Below are 23523 nucleotides of genomic sequence, written 5' to 3' on the forward strand. Positions count from 1 at the left end.
ACAGTTTTTAATACAATTATCATGGCATCCTTCTAGGTGAACTTTCAGGCTTAGGGCTGGGAGGTACCCTACTGTGGTGGTTTGGTCCTTTATGGAAGGCAGGTTTCTGGTGCTTGGAGACTGCTTAGCCTTTGGTCCACAGGGTGCTGCAAGGTTCCAATTTGTTCTCCCATGTTTGTCAACAAGCTGTTGTGAGAGGTCATCTGGAGATCTGAGATCTCCCACATGGAGGTGATACTCAGCTTTATCTTGCACTTCCAATGGATTAGTGAAGCTGTATAAACCATGGACTGCTGCTTGGAGGCAGTTTTGGGACGGATGAAGACCAATAAACCAAAATTTAATCCCAACAAAACAGAGGTGCTACTGGTGGAAGGAAGAACTGATCCAGGAACTAAAGTGTCTTTCCTTCTGGATGAGGTTACTCTCCTCCTAAAGGAGCAGATTTTATATCCTACTTTTCCTCATGGCACATGTTTTCTCTGGTATTCCCTCATTCTTATTATTTCTGCTGTTTATTTATTCATGTGTTTTGTTTTATACATACCTTGAGTAAGTTAAGCACAAATACATTTTTAAATGTTCTAAATAAATCCATCATTGTTGTAAATTGTACAACAAGTTATTGTTGTAGAGAACAACAATAAATTGCAATGGTACTAAACCACAATCAATCAAATGACAGAACTAGGATCCTACAAGAATGAGTCGAAATTAAGCATGTCTGTTAGAATGCAATCACCTTGTAAGGCCATGTGTTGTAAGGTTTAAAGTTTTCTAGTTGTGTGCTCAACAGAGACACAAAGTGGTTGATAATTTGATTCCAATAACACCTTTAAGACCAACAAAGATTTATTCAAACTCTGAGCTTTCGAGTAAATCTTTGAATAAATCTTTGTTGGTCTTAAAGGTGCTATTGGAATCAAATTTTGTTGTGCTACTTCAGACCAACACGGCTACCCACTTGAATTTGTAATTTAAGTATTACAAATTGCAAATCAGATCAGCCCATCATTTTGCTCATTGCAATCCTTATTACAGCTGCTATCAAACAAGGGATTTTTGTCCATGCAGTTTCTATGATTCCTAACTGAGCCTTAACAGCCAAAGGTAAGACTCCTTTCTTTTTCAAAAGCAGAAAAACTTGCTGGATCCAACCCTCTGTGTATGAGTATGTGTGCATGTGTGTGTTCATGCACTGTTTAATATTTCCCTGTCTAGTTTTTGTCTTTCAAAATCCCAACCCCAAGTTTCTGATGCATGGGACATAAGATTTACTTATTTGTATAGATCTGTGGAAGTTGTATCTTCTTTTTGTCTCATAAAGAAATGTAGTAGAGATGTGGGTGGATGGTGTGTGGTTGAGGGTTAAATGGTTATTCTCACCACCACCACCACCCCGGCTCCTAATCACAACTTCCCAAAATAATTTTCACTGAAACAAAATGTTGGCAAAAATACAGTGTCACAAAATGCCACATCTTCTCTTGCTCTGATAGGCATCTTAAAGTGCTCTGCAATTGCTATATCACTTTCAAGGAAAACCCAGAAGTAATGTAGGGTAGCTCTAAGAAAATCTCTAGAAACTCAGGGTTTAAAACATTATGCCTCTGTTTTTCTTGTACCAGCATCATGCAACCAGGCTGCCAGCAAGACACCATACTGGAAGCCCTGGCAGCTTTATGATGAATCTAAGAATTCAGAAACATTGCAAAACTATTCTCTAATACAGCACAGGGGAGGCATACGGTTATCACCATAGTTGCATCTGGTTTTAGAGGAAGTGAATTATAGTTTTATGCTACAGGTTATGCTTTTTTTTTGTTTGTTTAGCTTTTCCCTTCATCCATTTTCCTAATCTGTCACTGTAACCATTATGCTGTGCTTGCAGCCTTGTTTGTAATAGTCCAGGAATGTGGTAATAGCTATGTGACACATTTCCTTTGGTCTTCCTAGATCATCATGCCACAATCATTACTGCGGCATTTTTTAGAGATGACACAACTAAGTGAAGACGAGGAGTTTTTACTGCCCGAGCACTGTTTGAAAGATATTTTTTGTACAGAAGATTTGTTCAAATTTAAAATACTCAATTCTGAAATTATCTGAGAGTGACTACTTATGATACAGTCATATTAAAACACAGCCACACAACAACTTGGTTAGTACTAATGTGACACCATTGCACACCCAATTCTTTTGTACATTTTCTATTACCCTTTCCTCAGCTAGTTCTCCATTTCATCTTCTGTACCTGCATCTTCGCAAAGAAAGCATTCCAATCAGCTCCTGGTAAGAGAGGTTCTGTTTCAAGAACTACGCAAAGGTATGGTGGTCTAGCAACATGAGGCTGTATGTTTCACAATTTAGAACTCAAGGATTTTATTATTATATTTATCTTTCATTCACTTGTCAAAGTTCATATTCTCTGCTATGACAACTAAAGCTGTAAAGGCAGCAAAGGCTGATGCACCTTTGTTAATGAGCATGCATATTTTCAGTTGTTTCAGAGGGTTTCTGTGCTGGTCTATAGTACAGCTACTATACCCATTTTACCTTCTGACAAACGTAAGGACTCAAAGAACTCCATTCTGACCCATATCTCATGAAGGGAGCTTTGACTCTGGAAAATTTGTAGCACAAAGATCTTGTTGGTCTCTAGGGTACAATTAGACTCATATCTAGCTGTTTCCGGGTGCTTGCTACCAAGGACAGCATTTATGCATAATAAAATTCCCTTTATGCATATTATCACATATAACTATTGCACATTGAGTGGCTATGCAACAAAAGACGCACATTTGCAGTCATCATATTTATGGAATAGTGTTTGAAAAGAGAATTTTGTAACATCTGAGTATCTGCATAGATGACCATTGTTCCCCTTCTACGTGTACATTGGCAAGGGATATTATGACTTAATCCCAGCACCACTGAAGACTGATTATGAAAGTTTGCTTTACTCTCCACTTTACTGTATTCTTTGCGACAAAGAAGATGGGCTCCTTGAGACAGACACTGAAGAGCTACATGGTTTGTGGAGATGTTCAGTTAACACTGCTATGTCAGAGCAGTATATTGGGCTACTTGGGTCTATCAGTCATTTCTGTTATACCATGTCATGCAGCAAAATATTGATTACACTATAGCCAGCTAATACTTACATCAGAGAGACAGAGATAAGTGCAGCCTTTCAAAATACAAAGCAAGCTTGTAACTCATCTTAAGTGAAAGGCAATCCCCCCCCAAAAAAAACAATGGGCCAGCTCTTAAAAGAAGAGGCTCCTTGTCATCAAACAGAGTTGTTCCAAAATAGGAACTACTAGGGAAACTGATGACATTCTACAGTTTCTGTATCTATATTTAGAAATATCTTTATTGCAATCTAAATGTACATAAGTACATACATAAGTGATGCATGTCTTGACAATACATGTAACCAAATTTCAATGAAATTTATTATGAAAAAAGTAAATGTGTGTCTTGTAATACAGAGCATGTTCTCTTGGGTATGAAGAAATAGCAGGACATTTTCTGACCTTAGTGTATAAGGCTTCACAGGATCATTCTCTGGAGTGCCTTGACAATTTATACTATTTAAAACATTTTAAACAGTTTTCCAATTTCTTTTCTTCAAATTGTACACAAATATTGAAAGATTTAAACCTGACACTGTGATAGGTAGTCTCCTCTTCTGTTTCATAAACTCTGTGGTATCCCTTTCCTTATTTTTCCCCCATACTCCATTGTCTAGAACCCTGAAACCCTGAGGTTTTGCAATAGAAACTAAATCGGATGGTGAAATATTCTTCCATGGTACTAACTTCCTCATTTGATGCTAAAATGGCTAAATGGTGTTCACTGGATTGCCATGGTGTTTTACAAAGCACAACCATTTTTCATGCTGCTATCTAAGATCTATTGCTTTACAGTACAAGTACCCAAGTTATTTCTTGAACAAAGTAAGGGTAAGGATTTAAATTAGTTAATTAATTATTGGAAAATGTCTTGCCTTCCCAGTACAACTAAATGAGTCACTAATTCTTTTTATTTTAATTTTCTCCCTTAACACTCTTCTCACTAGAGCTTTTAAACTCTTTGCTTGATCACTGAATCCCAAATCTGTAAATCTCATCTTCTCAGCAGGAGTTTTCTCACTGAGATCAGTTATGCAAAACCAAAGAGCTTTTAAAACTAGCTTGCAGTCATTCTGCCATGTGCACACTTCTGGCACTTTTTCTTCCCTTTTCCTTTAACAATCAAGTTGGAGAAAGACATTGGAAAGGTAAAGTAGGTCTATAACAATAAAACTCTGCACATATTAATGTAGGAAAATATGCAAAAAAATTAGGGAAGTAATCTAAACAGATCTAATCTGAAGTCAATCCCATTTTATTCAATCAGGCTTACTATCAGGAGAATTATCTAAGGATTTCAGCTTTAGAGAGCTCATTATCACACCAGTTAATTTCTTAATAAGTCCATGATCAACATTCCAAGTCCATTTAGGGGTGCCAGCCTGCAGGAGGGAATTGGGAATCCCCCAAATAGAACTCTTGACTCTAACTAGCCCTTCTTGACAACTAACACCCCCACACCTAATTAAGACTGGCTCTAAATGGTGACTGTGATGGTTCTCCTGTACCAGGTAGTCAATAGTCACAGGATAGAGAAAGGTGGGTTCAGCTGAAAATATGTACTATGTGAGAGCCACAGAAAGAAGTGGAAAAGTATTATAGAGGAATATATATTTAAAAAAAATAGTGTTGGAGAGAAGATCCATGAACGTCTCTGGGAGGAGAGAAGAAGAAAACTAAGGTCAAGGCAAAAAAGACCCCTCCAAAAACAAAACCTGGCAGTGGAAGGGGAACTGTAGTCAATCAGATTTAAAAACTGGCATATGAAAATACCTAAGGAAAGAGAGAACCTAAGTATTACTTCTGAACTCTTATAAGATTATATATAATCTTATAAGATTATAGGACACAAAGAATATGACTGCACTTTTTTACATAAAAATGCGTATCTTCGGGGATGATATTTCAAATGTTCATGTGCAAGGATATTCCAAAGATATTAATGGTCCCCAGGTTCATTCTAGTTAGATGTTAGGTAACTGAACTGGAAAAAAATACAGAGCTGGAGTGGCCTCAGAACCAAAATAGTCTAATTCCCTCATCAATGCAGCAATGGATGGCTGTCTAGCCTCTATTTGAAGTCTCCAGCAAGAGAGACTCTCCTTCTCCACAGGCAATTGGTTGAACTATCTTCTAACCACTTTCGCTATTAGAAATTTTCTTCTCACATTCCACTGAAATCTAGCTTCCTGTAACTCAAGGCTATTAAATCTAATGTTGCCCTGTCAAGCAAAAAGATGCAGGCAGGCAGGCAGGCAGGCAGGCAGGCAGGAAGGCAGGAAGGCAGGAAGGAAGGAAGGCAGGAAGGAAGGAAGGAAGGAAGGAAGGAAGGAAGGAAGGAAGGAAGGAAGGAAGGAAGGAATTTTTGTCATTTTCCATGTGGCAGCTTTATTGGTTAAAATATACTGATACTACCTTTTGAGAATGTAGTCCTGAATGGACATTTTGACTAAAAAGCCGAAATTTACTTAGCTAATTTTCATTACAACTCATCCTATTGATTAAGACTCTGGATTTTAGAATGTGAATTGAACTCTTGAAAATACAGGAGTCAAATGAAAGTTAATGAGCTATTAAAGGTGTATAAAATAATGGTCCCCCCCCCCAAAAAAAAAGCAACCATTTTCTTTCCATTTTAAACTGTCATTGCACACAAACCAGTTTTAAAGCTTGTCACAGCAAGAGGCTTTTTGCATAAGCTGCACATTCTAATTGTACTCCCATTGCAGCTGGTCTTAGTGCTTCTCCATTAGGCACTACAACACTAATCATTTTGAAAACTATTTGAAAGCTTTTGCTTCATTTACGGAGGTGGAGGAAGCTATAATGTGAGTCACTCAAAGTCAAGACATAAAGAGTGTTTCCATTTCATACATAAAACAAACTAAAGCAAGGAACAAGAGCAAGCATTAATGCCAGGAAGACAAGAGGTCAAAATAAACTGAAAATAAGGCCAACTTTGACTGCAACCTTGACAGCTTTCTAACCAGAAAGGATTTTTGAGTCATTTTTACTATTTTGCCAAGACTTGCTAAGTGAGACCATTTCTGCACAGAGGCATAAAATGTGCTCCGCCATCTGTTCTCAAACACGTAATAGTTAACCACACGTTTGCAAGCTTCCTGATGGGAGACCCTGCCCGCGTTATCCCACCGTGTTATTGTGGCTCTTTTCCTCCCAACAAGGTGGCAGAGAAGCTGGAAGCATGGACAACCCAAAGTTTTCCCCTAGCTCCTTGGGTTGTCAATCAATGCAAGTCACCAATCCCTTCACGGTGGCTGTTTCGGGGACTCAAATTTCCTTTCCCCTCCAAGTCCTGATTTTTTAAAAAATACACTTCTGCATTGCCATGGGGACATACCACAACAGTAAAACAGTTTTTTTGGAAAATGTACACTTCTGCGTTGCTATGGGATCACGCCACAACAATAAAGCATTTCTTACAATCTCTTTTCGGGATTCTTTGTATAATAGTCTCTCATCTATCATGATGGAAGTTCATAGTCCGAGGAAGAGTGCTTGCACTCGAAAGCTCATGCCTGGAATAAATCTTTGTTGGTCTTAAAGGTGCTACTGGGCTCTGATTTTATTGAGCCTCTCTTTATGTTTGGGTAGGTTTGTAATAGGTTGGCCATAGCAATTGAACCCTGAAGGTTCTGTTTTCACAATAAAGATTTAAAGCACAGAGCACAGATGCCCAGCTAAAGGGCTGCTTCATCACACGTCCCTTCTTCTATCCCCGTTCATATGCCCCGTTCATATGCCACCACCAGAAAACACAAACAGGAATGTGTTTTAGATTAGGTTGCTGCCTGATCCCAATATTACCGTGCACACTGATGAGAACATTTTATTTGAACTGAGGTCCCATCGCTTTGAGGTCCCATAGCAATGCAGACCATGCCATTTTTTAAAAAAATTGTGATCCCGAATTGGAGAGGGCGGGTGCAAGGGGGTGCAAAATACTACCAATATTGTCATGCATTTCTCCTTTCAGACAGGTTTGCCACGGTTTGCGGCCCAATCTTCAGCGCAACAAGAAATAGGGAAGTGGATTCTACTGCTCTCCCTTATCGCTTGGCAAAAAGAATGAAACCTTGTGCCACCCACTGGAGAGGTACGGATTGCTGCCAACATCATGTGGAAGCAGCATTAAATCTCACGAACAATGAGAGGCCAGGCAGGGGCAAATTTCTCATGCGGATATGGTTAGAGTGATGACAGCAATCAATTCTTACATGTACATTTTGGATCAGCTATTTAATCTAATTGCTTCCTTTCTTAGGAGCATAGTAATCACAACACTTCCTCCCTATCTCCAGCCCATTTGTTCTGATTACTGTAAAATCTTTTTGGTGTGAGTTCCTATCAGGTTTGCCACAGGAAATGCTATAAATGACTGCTACAGAAACCTGTGTAAGACAATTTGATGCAAAACAAAACTGTTTTTTTCTCCTACTAGGCACTTTTTTAAACAATTCATTTCATTCCTATTCATAAAGGTATAAACTGGTACAAAGAGTTCAGAAATAAGCATGGGATTACACATGACAGTATCAATCCACAAGGAATAGAAGGAATTCATTGTGTTTGAAAAGAACCTTTTGAGGCATAACACCCTTGGCAAGCATTTCTTTTGTATTTTGTATGCTGGTAGAAAGAGTGGGATGTACCAGGTAATTGCAATAAGCTGTGCTGCTTTTACCTGGCATATTTCACAAGGATTTCCTCTGGACTGATAAAGAGGTATGAATGCTTCTTTAGCTCAGTGTGAATTCACCATCACGCAAATTACTGTACCAGACTGACACAGAAAAATCTCTAGATAAACTTACAGTAGAAAGAAAGTGATTGAGATCTGCCTTCCTTTTATCTGTGCTCCACACACATACATACATGCACATAAATGCCTTGAGAATGTGAACTGCTGTATTCTAACAACCAGTCACTCAGTTCATATGTGGCGTAGACTAGAGGAGAAACTCTAAGAACCAGTGATCCGCTAGCCTCAAAAGAAGGTTCTGATACCAAAATAGGATTAAATTAAGACTTCATTAATTATAAACACAGAATGGCTTCTAGGAAATTCTTTATCACCCCTCAGTGTGGGTAACTCAATAGATTGACTAGCATTTGAGCAATCTCATCTTGTCTCCAAGTACAGATTAGGAACGTAGCTGCTCTTCACTTATCAGTGCCTGCATTCCACACTATGCTGTGAGATGATGTCTGTTAAAATCAATACTTCTTCAGCGCAATAATGTAAACAAATTAATGAAAATATAATTTGCTCTACGCGGGCCTTCCCTTGTCTTTGACTCGGAAGTTGCAGCTGGTCCAAAATGCGGCTGCCAGGGTCCTCACTAGATCACCTTTGAGGGCCCACATTCAGCCGGTGCTTCATCATCTGCACTAGTTACCAGTCTGTTTCCGAATCAGATTCAAGGTATTGGTATTGACCTTTAAGGCTATACACGGCCTGGGTCCCATCTACCTGCAGGACCGCTTGGTTGCTTATGCCCCCCCCCCCGCAGAGCACTCCGCTCTGCGGTATGAATTTACTGGTTGTCCCGGGCCCACGGGATGTTTGCCTGGCCTCAACCCGGGCCAGGGCCTGTTCAGTCCTGGCCCCAACTTGGTGGAATGAGCTCCCAGAAGAGCTAAGGGCCCTGCGGGGTCTACCAGCTTTCCACAGGGCCTGCAAGATGGAGCTCTTCTGCCAGGCATATGGTTGAGGCCAGGGCAGCTCTCCCACTAATCCATCAAAGGATCCCCTCCAATATTGAGATCTCTAACATCGATATCATTGTTTTATCTATTGCATTGGCGCCACCCTCTTATAACTATTATTCTCCCCACCAGGCTGAAGTTGGGGGGAAGTCGGGTAAATATGATCAGAATTGTGACCACCACCGCTTATATGTTATATGTGACTTGTTGTTGATGTTAATTGGGGTTTTAATGTGGATTTTATTGTGTTTTAACTGTTTATGTTGTAAACCGCCCTGAGACCTATTTGGAGAAGAGCAGTCTAAAAATTAAATAATAGCAACAACAACAACAACAACAACAACAACAACAACAACAACAACAACAACAACAACAACAACAACAACAATAATAATAATAATAATAATAATGTGCCACCCAAATATTTTCTCTGTGAATTACAGGAAAAATGTTTTCAGTTTTATATTATTTCCTTAGAATGGGTTAGATCCAGCCAGCTTTTCAGCTGGTAAAAAGGAGAGATTCTCTTTCATCACCAAGAAATGTTATATTGGAGATCATTTTATTTATTTGTTTATATTTAGATTTCTATACTGCCACTCCCAAAGTGGCTTGTGGTGGTTAACAACTCTCAACATTAAAACCCCCATAAAACAATAATGAAAATTCCCAAGTTACAACACTCCTGATGGCAAAAAACTCCTTCCACCACCTGGCTCAACAGACCTTATAGTAATAACCCTCTGGGGAGAACTTCCTCAGGAGCTGCAGTAAGGAAGGAGATTGGTTGAGACTGAGTGAAACAAGGTGACTGGATCCAACCCCATATATCTAATGTACATTCTCTATTATTCCAAATGTTAACAGTACCTGCAAAGCCTGTAAAGGAAAATTCAGGTTTCGTGTGCATGTGTTTTCATAATTATATGCAAATATTAAGCCACTTAATAAATTATTTGATTTCATAATTTCATTTCAATATTTTCTACTAAGAACTGTACATATCATTTTAATTTTTTAAAGCCAGATGGAAAATGAGAATAAATAGTGGGCATATTCAAATGAAGTGGGCATATCCACTATAAACAAGGGACTAACAGAATCTATGTGAGTGCAGCACAGTTTAAAAGAAGGACTGAAACAGGAGTCATGCACACATCCATGCTAGATTGTATCTCTTTCTTTAGTCTTTTCCATCCCCATGCCCACTTTACCCTCTTCAGAGCTTTAGAATCAAAGGAAATAGGCTCAGTGCAAAATGATTTCAAGATGTTACTCTTCAGGTATTGAAGAGTAGCTGAAGAATACTGCTGTCATCATTTGAACAGCTAATACCACAGACTAGGCCCAAGACCTATGAAAAATGTCATTTATAGCAGAGATGCAGAATTCTGAGAGTCCTTCATAAGAGTCTCTTTAAACTAGCCATAGTTTTGGCAACAGACTCCTGACACCAGCTAAAATGTTTAATGATTATTTTAACTTCATCATCAATGATTTAGGGTTTTCACTGGAAAATTCATATTCACTCTATATCTAAACTTTTTGTTATGGGTATTGCTGGAAATGTAGTAGTTCACAACCCACTCTAAATGCATATGGTTTGAGATTGCCTGCCCATTGACTCTTTTTAAAAAGATGCAATTAATAGAATCAATTTAGACTTTTTTGGATACTAAAATGCTCTTTCAAACCTCATTATCTTGAGTCAAATTTCTCCATTCTAGAAGCTGCCATTAAGTCCTGTATTGTGGCCTGCCTGTATATTATTAGCTAAAAAGCAAACTGGACTGAAATTCTGATTATTATAACCTCAAGATGCCTGTCATTTAGAACCCATTTGTTTTTTCAACAAATAATGAATTATGTGTCAAGGAAGATATAATTCAGAGAAATAAGCCACAGTTTGGCATTATGTTTCCAGAACAGCAACCTCCTTTCTCCCTTCTTATAATTCTTCTTCTCATTTTCGCTTCCCCTGTTTTAAATCAGTTACATTAACATGGGATATGGATTTTACTGGAAAATGGGTTTGAGGGATTTTGTAAGAGATAACTTTTGGAATCTTTTTCTTGAATTTGCTAATGAAATCTTCAGCTATTCCATCAATAATGTATCAACAACACAACTGCTGGGAGAACGACTGAAGATGGCACCGTACTAGCTAGGCTTCTGCCCGGCTCTTAAGCCATGCTGAGGGTCAGGAGCAACCGCACCTGGCAGACCTGAGCAGATACGCAAATCGGGAACGGCATCCTGAGGGTCCTACAGATCCATGGAGACTGAGTTCTCCGGATCGCCGCAGCATGTGCTCAAGGTCATGATGGCGCCCTTGTTGTAAATAACTTTCTAAGCCTGAAATGACCAACTGACCCTACATTCTTCCCAGATCATCTTTTACCAGACTGACAGGAACCGAAGTCTGCAACAGTAAAGACCGTGAGTTTTCTGGTTTTTCCTTTTTTTTCCCCACAAGCTCTTCCCCCCCTCCTCAACCAATTTACAAGTGAATCCTTTCGTTGAGTGGGAGTCTCCCAGCTGAATACTCTCATTAATCAAACAAAGAAAGAGGTTAAAGAAAAGAGAGACTTTAAAGATTTGTTGGAGAGAGTTCAGTGGGGGACGCTGACTTTATACGGAGATCGACAAACTGATAATTTTGGATCCCTCGAGCTCCCACGAGACCTCATGAAACTTTCTGTTTATAATTTGTGACTGCCTAGAACTATGGAAAAATTAACTAAGGCACAGCTTTTCCATTTGTTGTGCGAAGGGAACTCAAAGATACTGAAAGCAGTCAACAAGGTGGAAAAGGAAATCCAAAAGACCAGGAAAGGGCTTTTGGACAGAGCCGATGGTTTGGAAAAGGCAGCTGATGAGAACACAGCTCAGCCAGCAATACTTCAAACGAGAATTCAATGTCTGGAAGTTAATCAACAGGAGGGGGAGAAAGCTAGGGACGTAAAAATCAAAAGCACCTTGGAAGAACTTGGGAAAACAGATTTAAGGAAGGAAAGCACCGAAAACCTGGAAGTCTATTTAGAGCGATTTGGATCAACAAAATAAATAGAGTCTATTCAAAGGCAACAGCACGCAGGAAGCTATCAGGAGATATCTGTGTGCGACCAGAGGAAGAGATCCAGATTGACAAAGCATACAGAGCCTACTTAAAGGCGACTGCAAGCAAGAATCAAGCAAGAGAATTCTTTGGCCCTGATAGAAGGGCCACCAGAAATACTCTATATAGGAATCAACAGGCGAAACTATGGGAAAAAAATACAATTTCATTTTCTGCGACCACCTGAAGGATGTGATGAACAGTGGAGCATTCTCCTGGTTTCCTGTGGGAAAGACAGCAGCAGTAACTTTTAGGTCAGGGCCAATATATGAAGGGAACTGATTTTATATTACCTAAGACAATAATAGAATATATTCTTATAATAGATTATACTCTCATATGTATCAACAATTACTCTGCTAAGAAAGATGGTAATAATTTCTAGATCAGGATCAATATGTGATGGGAACTGAATATGTATGCTAATATGTATGCTAAAAGAGGACGGCAAACTATACTTCATATGTATTAACAAGACAGCAGTAGCAACTCTTAGGTCAGGGCCAATATATGAAGGGGACTGACTTTATATCACTTAAGATAATAATAGAATATATTCTTATAACAGATTACACTCGCATATGTATAAACAATCATTTCGCTAAGAAAGATGGTAAAAACTTCTAGATTAGGATTAATATGTGATGGGAATTGAATATGTATGTTAAAAGAGGATGGCAAACCATATCAGCTGGTCGTTTTTTTTCTCTTTTACTTTTCTGTAAATGCTTTATATAATAATAAATAATAAAATTATTTTAAAAAAACACATCTGCTGGATATTTTACTGTAGTATGAGGACCACAATTCCTGTGTTGTTTTATGTCTCTGTGTGTGGTGGTACTCACCTGTACTGAGTCCAGCTCTCAAGTCCTGAAGGGGAATTGGTAACAATCACTGCAGTCTTATATCTGAGTGTTGGAAGTCCCCACCCCCCACAAAAAGCCCAGCATGATTCTGTATGTTATGCATATACCAGCCTATCTATTCTGAACAGTATATTTGTAGCACTATAGGTGGGGGGGGGACCTAAATTAGAGCATTTACTGACAACAGAAAAAAGTTGAGAACTTAACAGTTTTTAAAAAATGAAAGCCAGTTGTCCATTTAACTCAAATAAACACAGATAACCAGGACATCATTCTGTATAATAGCATTTAGGTCAAAACATGAGTCATAGAACAGACAGCTAAAGAAACAGCAGCTGAAAGCTGTTACTTTAAAGAAAGAATCACATAAACCTAATTTGGGAAACAGGTATTAGGTTATTTCACTTTCCTGCCTACCCATGGAAAACTTCCTACTGCATCACATATATAGATGCACCATTTCCATTGTGTCATTTTTCCCAAGTGCCAATAATTTAAATACATGTTGACTAATTAATTTGCTTTCTTGACTATTAAAGGAAAAAAGAAAATTCAATTGGAAGAATAAAATATGAGTTATTATCAGAACCATTATAAGTTCTTGCACAGTAAAACTGTGAGCAAAGCACCTGGTAGAAAGACTAAATAGAATGATCTGCATGCAAATGATAAGAGTCAAAGACAGGGATTAAGCAGAACTGTTGTTATTTAAGGAGGATGAATAATAGCAAAAGGTAGCAAAGACTTTAAACTTTCAGCATGGAAAAGCACATGTCAAAAAAGCACTGCCTCTGTCACAATTTCCATATGTTAATTTGATTAGTAATACAATATTCTGAATTTCATCTGTCAATAATTGCTACAGCTGTTTTGTTAAAGAAATAACCCAAAATTGTCAGAATCTCTTGGCAACAGCACAGCTATTTTCCCCACTGCTGTGTTCTTCATAATCATATGGGACTGAGGCAGACCTCTGTTCTTGTTGGAATAATATTGTCTGCTCAGACTTGCAGTTGCTCTCCAGAGTCTGAAGGCTAAACTACAAGTTTAAATATATGCAGGCCCTCCATGGGGATTTACAACCATACTGCAGCAGTATTCTTTGTGGGAATTCAAAGAGCCACAGGGGGCCAATTCAGATTGGGATCACAGCCTATTCCCCCCCCCCACCCCGTGCCATTTTTCGAAGCCAAGATGCAACTGAAGGGGATATCTGCAGCCCTCAGTGCACATAAGCACCCTCAAAAGTGCAAATCACACCCTCATACAATTTCATCTCAGAAGCATGGTTCTAGGGGAAAACACCCTGGACTGGATAAGTCCCCATGGATAAGTCCCCACAGATGATGCTTTCATATGGAATTTCCACAAGCAATATGTCTGTAAGTGTGCATGGTGGACTCACATACATTATAATGTGTAGTTTGTCTCTTGAATCAGGGCCATTTCGCACGGCTTCAAAATAGCACAATGGTTGCTAATTGAAAACGCTACTAATTTGCCTTAACGCACGACGTCGCAGACAATCTGCAACACTCCTGAAACCAATCAGCAAAAAGCGCTTCGTTGTAGCGCTTTTAGGGGAATCCAGAAAAGTGGATTCACCCTCCAGATAGCGATACACTCCTGCAACCAATCTGCAACACTAGCGCTAAAGACCTGTGCGTTACCATTGTTGCGGGTTCTTCAAAGTCCCTCCTCCTGAGCCTGTCCTCCAAACTTCCGGCGAAGCGATCGCCATTTTTTTTCTCCGAGCGAGCGGGGATAAACGCACCAGCGAGCCTCTTTCTGTTTAGAGGCTTCCTTGGCTTCAGTCCTTCACCTTTAGTCACTAAGCACAAACCACATAAAAGCCCGTTTGCTGAAATAAAGTCCCTTTATTTTTTACACATTAATTCAGCCGAAAATCGGGCCCGTGAGAGGGGGGGGGATTTTTTTTTTATCACTCGAGGCAGCGTGCCAACGATCATACAATCAAACGACAGCTCACATTAGGCAGCTGGATGGGTCTCTCCGTTGCAACGAATCTACCTAGATTAGTTGCTATGGGTCTGTTTTTTTTTTTAAAAAACCTTTCTTAAAGGGAAAGGGGCTGTTTGGGAGCATGCTAACGGCTGCCCATTGGCTGCTTGATGGCCAGGGGCGGGACGAGCTTGGCAATAGCGCTTCCTTTCTAGCGATTTCTGCCGAGACCGGAAGCCTGTGGGAAACGCTAAAAAACGCAACTGATTCCACTACAAAGGCAGGTATGCATAACGACGAATTCCACTATTTTAAATGGCGATTTTTCATTCCGCAAACAATTTGCAACAAAGATCCCCGTGCGAAAAGGCCCTCAGAGTTCTTACTCAGCAATACTGCCTGAGCCCCTTTTATTTGGATATATTGGAGCCAGAAACTGCCACAATGCAACTATATGCAACTGTAAGCATTCCCCTTATTTCCTACTATCATGCAAATTCTATTCATTCACTCTGTATTGATGTTTGAGATGCCCACTTGTAATAGGCAATACTATAAAAGCCAGTTTGAAGTGCTGAAGGAACAGCAGCAAGTGAAGAGTTTAAATTCCTCACTAAGAGAACGAGTTTGAGCAACAGGCAGCCCTTATAGGAGAGTCAGTAGACACCTTGTGAGTTAAGGTGGGGCTGACAAAGCCCTGACAGGACTGCTCTATGAGAACAGCTCTAACACAAGGCTATAACTAGAAACTTATAACTGTAAAATATCAGTGGTATGCAAAAAGCTGTGATTTTCCATTCCAATTACCCTTACCCCCTTTAGGAAATATAACATTTTGTTTCTTGGTTGTTAACAATGCCTCAGTGCCACTCTGACAAAGGTTTAAGAATAATAGGTTCTTACAACTTCCCCAGAAACTCCAGGGCTAAGAAGTCACTCAGTGACAAAGTGGGACAGTCAACTTTATATCATAAGCAAATAAACCACACTATAAGGGCAGTCCAGTCTGTGATGGAACATTTTATTTTGGTGGAAATTTCTTGATCTCAGAATGCGGAACTGTGTGGGTGTCTGTCTTACCAATCGATGCAAACTCTGCTGAGGTAATAAAAACATTAACTTAAAATATAAATGTTTGCAGTAAATCTACATTGGTGACTCATACCCTGCGAACCTTCCATTATCTTGCTAAGATCTAAAATCACTGTTTTGAATCTTCAGAATAAACAAGTTCTCATCTGATATATTTCAGGATGTTACTGATCTGCTTCTAGTAGATGAAAAGCAATGTAATAAAACGATTCTATTGCCCTTCATTATGAAACGGAATGTAAAGATACAATTGTAAATATGCTACATTGTGACAAATTTTCCATTAATCTCAGTGATTCGTCTGCCATTTTAATGATGCCAAACCAGCCCTTATCTTATTCTTCAAAGTTCAGTGTATTGACTCTTTAATATTCTGTTTCCTCCAATTCCCAAACAAGCTCTTAAAACTGAAAAATAAACAGCTTTGCTATTCAGCCTACGCAGTCTTCAACCACCACATTCACTAATAGAGCCAAGCCTCAAGCTTGCCTAGAAGGAGCCAGAAGTTCTTTTCTGCCTAGTGCCCAGACTTGACATCATCTAGTATTTCGTTTAATGACTCCCAGGTGTCTGAAAGTCTTACTTTTTTCATCTTATAAGGGTGCAGACAATGCTTATATGCTCCTGGGTGAAAGAGATCTGTTTACCATTAGAATGTAAGTTTTCACTATTGATGGTAACTTTACAAAACATGAAGAGCTGATTCTTATAGACCAGTGGTCCCCAACCTTTTTATCACTGGGGACCGGTCAACGCTTGACAATTTTACTGAGGCCCGGGGGGGGGGGGGGATAGTCTTTTGCCGAGGGACGTCGCCGCTGCCCCTGCTCCACTTGCTTTCCTGCCGGACCCCTGACTTCCTGCTGCCCGCTGGGGGGCGCTGCCTGCAGCAGCTTCACAGTGCCATGCCAAGGGGGAGCCCCAGCCATGGTGGCCACTGGAGAGCACCAAAGGTGAGCAGCAGAGTGCAAGGGCAGCCCCCAAGGCAGCAGCTAGGGAGAAGGATGAGGAGGAGCCGCGGCCCGATAAAAAACTGATCCACGGACCGGGGCGGGTCCCCGGACCAGGGGTTGGGGACCACTATTATAGACCACTTTCCTCTACTAGGAGGAGTCTCAAAACAGCTTCCAGTCACCTTCCCTTTCCTCTCCCCACAACTGACACCCTGTGAGGTAGGTGAGGCTGAGAGAACCCTGTTATTACTGCTCAGTCAGAACAGCTTTATCAGTGCTGTGGTGATCCCAAGGTCACCCAGCTGGCTGCATGTGAGGGAGCGGTGAATCAAATCTGGCTCGTCATATTAGATGCTGCAGCCCCTTACCACTACACCAAGCTGAAATCATGACAGCCCAATTCTGAAATACTCATTTATGGTTGCAAATTCCCCCCACCACATTTTTGCACACAGACTCTATGTGTGGGGGGCATGATTAGTTGCCAGAAAGGACTAATGTGGATATTTCTTCTTTCTTTTCAGTTTCACACTGTCTATCCTGTCTTTCTATTTTACTTTCTTATTTTCTTCTAAAAATGTAACCAAAAAAAGATGCAGAAAATTAATGATGGTAATTTGGTATAATCCTATGATTTGGGATATCCTATTTCAGTCCTAGCCTAGAGAGTCATGATCTGTTGATAAATATCCCTTCCATTAGTGAAAACTACTGCTCTATCCAAGATCCCATATTCTTTATGAAACCCATGGGTGATAGATCCTGTCCTTGGTTGTTAGAGCAACAGAGACCACATATATTTTATTTGATGTTGACAATAGATTACAATAACATCTCAGTATCATCTCAATATTTAGAACAAGCCCATGTGTTCCTCCATGAATGAATTCCTTTGCATACAGATCTGTGTTTATTTAATAGGCTGCAATACTGAGTGTTTACAGTACGTACTTAAGGGTGTACCTGAGGATACAAGAAACACATTGAAATGCAGTGCAAAGGATAGTGAGAACAATTCCCAGGCACATTCTATCACCTATTGTGAAGGGATAATTTATTGCCATTACTGATCCTTTGAAACAGAAAGTTCAAAATCCCTTTGACATTTCCAGTTGGTCATTTTTGATAGATCTGAACAATCATGATGTACAATTTATTTCTGACATTTCTTTGAATACCTGGAACGTGGCACTTGTTCTGACCATAGTAGCTTGCTTTATGTAAGATTTCAAATATTTGGGTAAAGTGTGGTATTATGAAATAAAAGAAAGAATGTAACATATTTACTCCCAATCACTGAAAACCAAAAGCATTTTTGTTCTATTTGGCAATATCATATTAACTAAAGCTATTAATTAAAAGATTCAGCAGATATTGTTGCCCCTTGGTAGATGTTGCTTTAGCAAGGCTTCAAATCGATAAACTATTCATAGCAGGTCTCTTCATATTTTAATTATTTTAATGCTGTATTCTAGTCTCCCTCCCCCCCAAAAAAACCCTATTTAAAATATCCATTATGAATAAACACTTGTATTATCCAAAGACATGGATTGGAATATCAGTGCTTAGTAGTTGGTATTTTGTATACCAAAGTTATATGGAGTTATTTAGCAAAACATCTTCTCCTGTACTGTACGTGGCTAGCATAAGAGCTTGAACTGTGTTCATACCTCCCAAGCTATGTTTTGCCACAGTCATGGAGTATGACTTGGAACTATAGTAAGACATAAGCCAAAACAAGATCTCCAGCTGTCCAAGGTCAGTATCATTAACTTTGAAAAATCTACTTGAAAAGTGACTATTTTTAAAAACAACAAAAGCTGAAATTCTGTTCATACTTCCTTGGCCTCATTACACACAATGACTCTTACTTCTGAGTAAATTAGCAGAGGACCCTCCAGCTTTCATTTTTTCTTCTTACTTCATTACTTCTCACAATTTTTTTACCCAAAGAGTATTTCATAGTTATCACACGCTGAGTACATCTGTGTGAAGGATACCGGTTTCAGAAAGCACATCAGAGTAATACAGTCCTACCCAAATGTCTAGTTGAATTGATATTAGTTTTATTTTCAAATAAAAGAAAAATGATAAATTAAATGACATTCAGAACAAATGTAAATGAAATGTTAGAGAGGTACAGACTAAATTACATTGAAAACTGCACTAAAGAATTGTTACAAACACCTTCCAATAAGGCAATTAACTCTGAAATGACCTATCATTATTAATTAAACTCCTGTTTCATATATATTTATAAGTTCAGAAGTGATGAGTTGTTTGAGTTGTCTTATCGTTCATATTACTGGAATAATTATACACAGAAGTTTTTTGACAGAGGAATAAGAAGGATGAAAGGGGGAGGGAATGCTGTCTGTTGTTAGAGCAGGCTGCCAAGTTCTTTGTCTCTGAGGAATTACACGAAATCTGGGACTGATTAACCCATCACCAGCTGTCCATGCTAGTCTCACGCCAAACAGTTGAAAAGAATGGTTTTAATCCCTAAATGATACCAATTTCTTTATACCAACATAAAATACTGTGCCATTAACTTCTCCTCACTGCATTTAACCCTGAGTACTCAATGTACATGAATGAGGGAATAGCTTTAGGGGACATGTATTATCATAACAAAGAGAATTACTTGAGTAATATCCACTTCTATCATTAGAAAGGAGATAGGATTTGGCTTTTATCATTCTCTTGACATGTGTTTTAATTACCTTTGAGAGTGCCCTGGCTATTTTAAATGGAGATTGTCTAGTCATAATTGTAAGCCACCTTGAGCAGGACTCTGAAGTGGCATAGAAATATTATAAATAAATAGTCTATGCAATCACAGAAATAATTCTAACATGTTATTTCCCATCAAGCTTCCTGACTAGCATCTTCAGCATAAGTGGACCTCTTGGGGCTCTTACACATGCCCCAAAATGATTTTAGACAAAGGCAAAGTGTTCAGTTCTAAGCACTTTGACAAGTCCACTTGCCTCCTTTAGTACACGAAGCCTTCATTGTAGTTATTTTTATGCTTACAACTGCAAAACCTATTATATTAGAGCATACAAAAATGTCAGTGAATCTTAATAACAACAAACACAAATGAATTTGTTGCTCCTCAAATTTCCATACTTTTGGGATCAAATACCAATCACCTTTCAACCACGGCCATCATCCCCATCACCCTTGATGACGACCCCAACCTGATTCAAGGCAGCAGGTTCCAGAGAAGTTGCATAGGAGCTCACCACCTTCAACCTGGGCAGCAACCTTGTCGGCTTGGAATGTGCTCCCTCCATCACCCATGGTGCTGTAACAGATTGAAGGAGGTGGCACATGTGACAGTGTCCAAGTGCCTTCAAGAGCTATGCTTATGCACCCACACCTGGGACACAGGTGGTGGCAAGATGAAAGAGGATCTGCTTCTAGAGTTTGCCACTTGGGTCTTGCTGGTGGTGACACCGATGATGAGAGGGAGGAGATTTCCAACCCTGCACTGCTAGCCCCTGTCCCAGACAATACTGGTGTTTGGGAAGGACTTGCCCACAGCCATGCTGCTGCCACCTAGGACCTCAACAACAGAGTGCAGATGGTGCAGGGAGAACCCCCAAGACCCGCACTGCTATTGCCCGGAGGCAAGGCAGCAGCTCCCCATCTTGGACCCCGCCATTGACAGCACCGGGGGAGGCGAAGCGGCAAAGCAAGGACCTAAGGCGCGCAGTGGCTGCGCAGGTGCCGGGGGAGGAGCCTCGCGTGCCGCTGCTACCGGGCCCCTGAGTGCGAAGCTCCACGGGGAGCAGCAGCGGCGCCTTTGAGTGAGCTCCCCACCGTGGCTGGGGAGGGAGGAGCGTCCGAGGGCGGGAGGTGAGGCGAAAGGCGGCACGGCCGTGCAGGCGTCCCAGCCCGGCAGCCCCGCGCGGGCTCCTCGTCCCTCGTGCGTGGGTGGGTGGGTGATCAAAGTAACAGAGCGGACGGCTGCGAAGAGAAGCGCTTCCGTCGCTGCCCCCTCTCCCTCCTCGGGGAGTACTTAGCGAGACTAAAGCTGGGCTTGCTTCGGCGCCGCCAAATGAGGCGGCTCTTCTGGCGCGGCGGCGTCGCCGCCACTAGGCGCCCCTCCCTCGGAAAACGTGGCTAGAACAGACCCCCCTCCCCCAGGATCTGATCCTATGATCGGGAGAGGGCTCCTCATTCGCGCAAAGGGAGCCCCAGCCGCGCACAAAAAACCCCACCCCCAGGAGAGAGACGAGCTCGAGGAGGGAGCCCTTTGGGCTACCAAGCTGGGAGAGACGGGCGGACCGGGGGGTGGGATGTCTCCCTTTCCCTCGCCTCACAGAGACGAGAATCTCCGTGGGGGGAAGCTGGCAAGCGGGGGAGAGGAAGGAAGGAAGGAAGGAGGGAAGCTCTCCTCCGACAGTATCGATCTCTCCGGGAAGCCGAACAGTGATGAGGCACTTTCTTTTCTCCCCGCCTCTCTTGAACAGTATGCGGCGGCGGCAGCGGCGGCAATGGGGGGGGGGAGGCTCTCCCTCCCCCTCCGACCGCCACACACAAAGCTGGACCAAACTTACCCGCCCCGGTCTCCAGCAGAGCAGGGCTGCTTTCCTGTCCAGTGGCCCAGGTCCCCCTTCCCCCTGCAGCCCGGAAAACCTCGCTCTTTAGCGGCGCCTTCTCCTCGAGAAGACCAATCTCAACTTTTGCAACACATGGAGGGGGCGGCGGGAGGGGGGGGGTGAGAAACGTTTTCGGAAGGGCAGAGAACGAGCCTTCCGTGGACGTCCTTGCTCTTTAGCCAGGCAACGAACTGATACACCCAATCTGCGTTCCGTCCGCTGCGTTTGTCTGCGTCTCCGTGCGTTGCAGACATGGCATTGATAAAGGCATCTGTCGGATCCCTTTACATCTTATCTGGCCTTCCCTCCATGCCTCCCATACACTGACAAGACTATGAAGTTCTCCCTGCCCCCCCCCCCGTCCTTTCCTCGCTGCATCTTTCAGATGGAGAATGTCCTATTTAGAGACAGGAGGGAGGAGGGCGAGAAGCAGGAGGGCTCGTTGCTAAAAAAAAAACAAAAATACCACGGCTGCATTTGCGAACTGTCCAGCGTTCTATTGGATCTTCAGCATCCCGTCACTGTCCGCCAGTTTTTTTTTCCCTTAAAAAAACGGGGTGGGACTAAGGAAAGACTAGCTGCTGTCTCGAATGATGGGTATATTATTATTCAATCTTGCCTGTCCACTCATCTATATTACACTGAAGACCTGCCTGCGTTGGTTAAGCGTCCATTGCTAAGATTCACCGAACGTGGCTGCGGATGGATGCCACACAATCTAATTAAAGAAAATAAATACAGACGAGAAAACACCCGCGTCCAAGCAGCTCTGGATTATTCACGGCATCCAGCCACGTACTTCCCTCTCCTCACCCTCCCGCCCTCCCATATCGCCCTCATTAATGCACTTTTTCTGCCGACTTTGCAATTACTTCAAAAAACAAGATGGGGACATTCCCCCGGCTGCTGATCTTCCCTTGGCACTTCTGGTGCCCCCTCCCCAGCCGCCCTCCGCCACCCAGCAGGTAGCATGCTGTTCCCGGGGCTCTCCTGCACCAACCCTCTGAGTCCCCTCACCTCTGGCCAGCGGAGGGCTTCCGAGACTGAAGCACAGCAGAAACCAGGCGGCCACCCAGCGTCTCATGATCCTTTGATCTCCCAGGGGACGATCCCAAGAAGGTGGCGAGCAGACTAGGAGTTTTGAGCCTTGATGGAAATGGAGGCAGAGCAGGTGCGACCCTTCTACCTGGCGGCTCAGCCAAAAAAATCAAAAGGTGCCAATAATAATAATAATAATAAGAAGAAGAAGAATTGTCCTTTTTTTTTTTTTTTTTGCCTTCCCAAAAGAGCTGGACGTTTGCGACGAGTTCTTTGCCTTGCCTAATAGTCAGGCTATCCTGGGAGCCCCGAACGCAGCTCACAGCCGAAGTGCCGCCTCGAGTCAACCGCCGTCGCTCGCCGAGAAGCGCCTGCTCGGGGGAAGGTGCTGGGCAGGAGCGTATGTGTCTCTTCTCTCGCGCTCCGTCTACGGCGGGCCGGTGACAGCCTCTTGGCTGGCTGCTCCTGCCGCTGCTGCAGGGAAGAGAACAATGAAGGGAGCGAGGCGCGCGAGAGCGCCGTGCCGGCTGGAAAGCGCACTGTATACAAACAGAGGCGGCGTGCATCCGTCTGAGGCGAGAGCCCCACGCGCCTCCGTTCTGCTGCCTTGCCCCTCCACTCCTCCCTGGACTCAATCCCCCCCCCCGCCCTCTGATTGGCCCGTTTCGTCTTTCGGGATTGGGCAGGGGGCAGCAAAGCCAGATCACTGCCCAAGCAAGCCGTCTTGGGATGACATAATGGGCCAAAGGCAGGAGCACACTGCGGTGTCTCTCCTGCGCCCAGCCCTGCGCGGGCCCTGGGGAGAAGTGATGGGTGTGGCTTTCCCCGGTTACTGCCTTCCAGGTGTGCGCTGCTGCCACCCAGGACCAAGACCAATTTACCTCTGAAGGATGCAGGGCTGATGAGAAAGGTGCACCCTAGACTTTCAGCACTGTGGTGTCCCTGTTGACAGTGGCACAGAAGGGGGTGGAGACACCTCCCAAACCCATGCTGCTACTGACATGTCCACTGTAA

At 42.1% G+C, this 23523-nt stretch overlaps 1 protein-coding gene across 2 annotated transcripts in view; it reads right to left on the reverse strand.

Moving 5' to 3' along the window:
- Nucleotides 1-23132, reverse strand: part of EDIL3 (EGF like and discoidin domains 3) — a 295349-nt gene extending 272217 nt beyond the window's left edge. Inside the window, exon 1 of one of the 2 annotated variants that reach the window (XM_077347541.1) lies at nt 22489-23132. In XM_077347541.1, coding sequence (XP_077203656.1) covers nt 22489-22555 — 67 coding nt within the window. In that variant the 5' untranslated portion in view covers nt 22556-23132. The remainder of the gene's footprint in view (nt 1-22488) is intronic. The other variant, XM_077347540.1, reaches the window with a different exon arrangement.
- Nucleotides 23133-23523: the final 391 nt, after the last annotated feature.

This window comes from Paroedura picta, chromosome 7 (genome assembly GCF_049243985.1).
Source record: "Paroedura picta isolate Pp20150507F chromosome 7, Ppicta_v3.0, whole genome shotgun sequence".
NCBI lineage: Eukaryota > Metazoa > Chordata > Lepidosauria > Squamata > Gekkonidae > Paroedura > Paroedura picta.